This window comes from Oratosquilla oratoria, chromosome 9 (assembly GCF_046742065.1).
Source record: "Oratosquilla oratoria isolate Oo_2021 chromosome 9, ASM4674206v1, whole genome shotgun sequence".
Lineage (NCBI taxonomy): Eukaryota > Metazoa > Arthropoda > Malacostraca > Stomatopoda > Squillidae > Oratosquilla > Oratosquilla oratoria.
Window position 1 is genome coordinate 11,355,518 of NC_134785.1, and position 5,000 is coordinate 11,360,517.

Sequence of the window (5,000 nt, forward strand, 5' to 3'; positions counted from 1 at the left end):
TGTGTGTGTGTGTGTGTGTGTGTGTGTGTGTGTGTGTGTGTGTGTGTGTGTGTGTGTGTGTGTGTGTGTGTGTGTGTGTGTGTGTGTGTGTGTGTGTTTGTTTGTTTACCTAGTTGTATTATGCGGGAAGGGAGCTATGCTCGTAGTGAACCGTCTTAATATCTTTCAGCATAGTTTGTTCTTAAATTGTATGTGTGTGTGTAATTCACCATGGTCTTGGATCACGTGTTGGACTAGTGATCGACAGCTATTTCCCTCACGGAAGAGCTCAGAGCTCATATATAATGTGTGTGTGTGTGTGTGTGTGTGTGTGTGTGTGTGTGTGTGTGTGTGTGTGTGTGTGTGTGTGTGTGTGTGTGTGTGTGTGTGTGTGTGTGTGTGTGTGTGTGCGTGTGTGTGTCCCCGCATTCCCATGGTCCTTTATTCATCCTCTTTTATTCTTCGGCAGGCGTTCTCGAGTCCTCCTCTTCGCCCATATCCCCCGAGATCCCTCCGGGAGTAGGCGGAGGCTACGGCGGAGGACAAGGTTCCCCTCGAAGGTCAGGGACGAGCAGCCTGGAGGACGACCAATGGCTTCACCCCACCGACGACGAGTGGAGAGCCTGCAGAAGGAGGAGCTCGCAAATGTAAGTCGAAGTAACGCTCGAAGTGATTACGGAGATCGAGTGTCAGACCTCTCAAGACTCCAGATGGAACTGAGAGGGTTGGTTGGTTTTGGAAACGAACAACCGGGAGATGACTCTCTCCGACGTTCTTGTAGCTGTAAGGACCCGAGTTTGATCCTCAGTAGCTACTAGTGACAACCAGGTAGTCTGGCTCACCAAGCTCGTAGGGCAAAGGTGGTGGTTTCGGCAGAAACCAAGCTTCTTTTTATATATCCTCCTCGTCTTCTCGTGTTGTACATACATTACCTTAGATATTTTGATTCATTTTTTTCAATTTTCTTCTTAGTCGTAATTCATATTTCTTCCCTTTTCTTTCTTTTTCTCGTAATGAACACAAAGGAAGTAATAACTTGTTTCCATTCGAACAAAGAAAACACCAAATCATCTTCATTTTTTTTATACAATGCATATAGATGATTCTTTCAGCCTTTGTCGTACTATTTCCAGCTTTCCTTGGCTTTCATTTGTGCCTTGCATTAATCGATAATTTTTTTCATAAAACAGACCACGTCTCTCTCTCTCTCTCTCTCTCTCTCTCTCTCTCTCTCTCTCTCTCTCTCTCTCTCTCTCTCTCTCTCTCTCTCTCCTCTCTCTCTCTCTCTCTCTCTCTCTCTCTCTCTCTCTCTCTCTCTCTCTCTCTCTCTCTCTCTCTTCTCTCTCTCTCTCTCTCTCTCTCTCTCTCTCTCTCTCTCTCTCTCTCTCTCTCTCTCTCTCTCTCTCTCTCTCTCTCTCTCTCTCTCTCTCTCTCTCTCTCTCTCTCTCTCTCTCTCTCTCTCTCTCTTTATACAACACAAACACACATATACGTCAACGGCACGAATTTGTCCTCAAGGATAGAAGCGCTGGTGAACTACAGTCCATAACAACAAGAACGTACAAACACACACACACACACACACACACACACACACACACACACACACACACACACACACACACACACACACACACACACACACACATTCGCAGTGTCTAGTTTGCTCTTAACACGAATTTAGGAGCAAACTAGATACTGCGAGATAAAAAAAAGACGGAACACCACGAGCATAACTCCCCTCTCCGTAAGATACAACTAGGTAAATAAATACACACATACACACACACACACACACACACACACACACACACACACACACACACACACACACACACACACACACACACACACACACACACACACACACACACACACACACACACACACACACACACACACACACAAGACACATATTTTTATATATGTATGTATGGTGTAGGGAGCTTTACTATACATAAGAAGCTCGCTGGCTGAGTGGGTTAGAACGTCGTTACTTGCGGCGAAGTTCGATATGAGGGCGGTTCGAATCCTGCCACCGGCGAAGTTGAACCAAGGGCATGGTTCATTAAATTCCACGCTACAAAGCCCTCTGTGAGGGGCACCGTCCTAGCCTCCCGATAGGGGTGGGGGGAGTGTGTGACGTTAAACCATATCATCATCATCATGTATGTATGTATGAACGTATAGGTAAAGTACTTTGACCCACCGCCTTCGTTCTTCAGGTCCGAGAGTGGACGGGTTCTCCCGACCCCGCCGGCGTCCCCTCGAGGTCCGGGCATGCGACCCGCTTCGGCCACGCCCCTGGGGGCCTCTTCCTCCCTCGAGAGGACCCCCGCGGCAGGGGCTGCCGTCCCCGCGGTCCCCCTCGTGATGAGGGGCACCCAGTCCTTCGAGTCTTCGCCCGCGAGACCGGAGGGCATAGAGGACGGACTCCGGCGCCAAGGCTCGGTCACCGAGGGCGAGACCATCAGGATCGTCATCAACGACGTCGACCTCGACCACAGGAAAGGTGAGACTCGAGGACGAGGTTCGGAGGTCGTCCTCGACTCCGTAGGACGTTCCTCGTGGTGTCAGGATCTTGATCTTTTTCGATAAGTGATTTTATTAGGTTATTGGTAAGTTATTAACACCGCAGTTGTTGCCTTGGGTTTCTTTGACCCATAAAACCCGATGCCCAGTGGTATCCGGCAACAGTGCTTGCTTTCCCCGGGAAGAAATATTGGAGTGTTTGTTTCCATGTCACTGTCTACACCTTACAAAGATTTATTTGTTCATGTTATATAATTACGTTTCCTGTTCAATTTTGAGTGTTCCATAGTTTTCTAGTTTTCTGTCCATTCCGATACGCGTTAGTCAGAATAAGATATATAAAGAGTTAGCAAAGATCAACACATCACTTCATGTGACGCACAGTGTCATGTGACGTCACGTGTCATGTGTCACGTGACCTTCGTAAACCGTAACATGACGTGTTACTTGTTACAGACCCGAGCAAGGAGGCGGAGACGAGGCGCGTGACGATTCAGCGTGACGTGACGGACATCACACACAGAAGTAAGTGACGTCATCGTAGCCTCGATTTGTCTGTTCCGTGGTAGTGACATGTCACTCAAAAAAAAACAAAAAAAATCTACCTCATTCTTCATATCAACCTGTCTTCCAGCCTGCCTTCCCGTCTACCTGTCTACCATCCTGTCTTCACATCTGTCTACCTGACGCTCTACCTACCTATCTGTCAACCACTTGTGTACATGTCTAGCTCCCTGAAATATCAGCCCATCTACTGCCTACCTATCTACGTATCTTCCTACCTCCCTATCAACCTACCTACCTATCTGTCTGTGCAGTTCATACATGTCCGTCTGCCTACCTATCTACCTATCTTCCTACTTCCCTACCAACCTACCCATCTATCTGTAAACTCCCTGCATGTTCGTCTACCTACCTATCTACCTATCTTCCTACCTCCCTACCAACCTACCTACCTATCTATCTGTATATTCCCTAAATGTCCGTCTGCATTCCTATCTACCTATCTTCCTACCTCCCTATTAACCTATCTGTGCAAATAATGCATGTCCGTCTGCCTACCTATCTACCTATCTTCCTACCTACCAACCTACCTATCTGCAAAGCTCCCTGCCTTCCTTTCCTCTTCCTAGGCGGACATCGAAGTAAGACATTTTCTGAGAAGAAATTGAACTGAGAAGTCTTTTCGAATCCAGTCTGGTGTGAGAGAGAGAGAGAGAGAGAGAGAGAGAGAGAGAGAGAGAGAGAGAGAGAGAGAGAGAGAGAGAGAGAGAATGAGTGTGCGTTTATTTGAACGTCCACGCATGTGTACATAAAAAATTGCGTGTACGCATATGCACGCTCGTGTGTTTGTGTGTTTGTGTGTGTGTGTGTGTGTGTGTGTGTGTGTGTGTGTTAGTGTTAGTGTGTGTGTGTGTGTGTGTGTGTGTGTGTGTGTGTGTGTGTGTGTGTGTGTGTGTGTGTGTGTGTGTGTGTGTGTGTGTGTGTGTGTGCGTGCGTGTGTGTATACGTGCAGCATGACCACACAAACGCGTGTTTGAGAATCGAATATGCGTGTACACGCTTTCAGAGTCCAGGATGTTTGCGTATGCGAATGTGCACACGGGTGAATTTCTTTGCAATCCTGCCGCTTGCAACTCAATTGCACAGCCCCCGTGGGATCCTTTTACGCCCCCCTCCCCCCCGGGGGTTACGCCCAGACACTACCCCCCTACCCCACCCACTCCCCGCCCACTCCCCGCCCAGGCTCCATCATTTCATCCGAGCGGGACATGTTCCAACACGTTTCGACCGAGTACAATCAGGAAAAAAAGTCCCTCGACACTTTACACACACTAAAACTAACGGTAGGTCCCTGCAGAAGTCGGTCCCAGTGGAGGGACGTCGAGGAGGATGGTCTCCATGCCCCCCGTCTTCAGGTATTTCGGTTTTTGGATGGAGACTTGGATCTGGGCGACTTCGGAAACTCAGACTCTTTGTTCTCCAGAAGCTCTCTTTCACCCGAAAAGAGCTGGAGGTCGAAGACTGTTCACCTCCTCCTACTCTTCCTCCTCCTCTTCCTCTTCTTACTCCTCCTTCTCCTCCTTCTCTTCCTCCATCTCTTCCTCTTCTTACTCCTCCTTCACCTTCTCCTCTTCCTCCTCCTCTTCCTCTTCTTACTCCTCCTTCCTCTCTTCTTCCTCTTCTTACTCCAATTTCCTCTCCTCTTCCTCTTCTTATTCCTCCTTCCCCTCCTTCTCTTCCTCCACCTCTTCCTCTTCTTACTCCTCCTTCTCCTCCTTCTCTTCCTCCACCTCTTCCTCTTCTTACTTCTCCTTCTCCTCCTTCTCTTCATCCTCCTCTTTCTCTTCTTACTCCTCCTTCCCCTCCTTCTCTTCCTCCACCTCTTCCTCTTCTTACTCCTCATTTCCCATCCTTCTCTTCCTCCACCTCTTCCTCTTCTTCTTAGTCCTACTTCCCCTCCTTCTCTTCCTCCTCTTCTTACTCTT

General features: G+C 48.4%; 1 protein-coding gene across 1 annotated transcript in view; it reads left to right on the forward strand.

The window, feature by feature from the left end:
* The window catches only part of LOC143027973 (uncharacterized), a 100,767-nt gene that overhangs the window by 39,382 nt on the left and 56,385 nt on the right, over positions 1–5,000 (forward strand). The window contains exons 5-7 of the mRNA XM_076189616.1: positions 449–626; positions 2,205–2,491; positions 2,968–3,036. Of these exons, the coding sequence (XP_076045731.1) occupies positions 449–626; positions 2,205–2,491; positions 2,968–3,036 (534 nt within the window). The remainder of the gene's footprint in view (positions 1–448; positions 627–2,204; positions 2,492–2,967; positions 3,037–5,000) is intronic.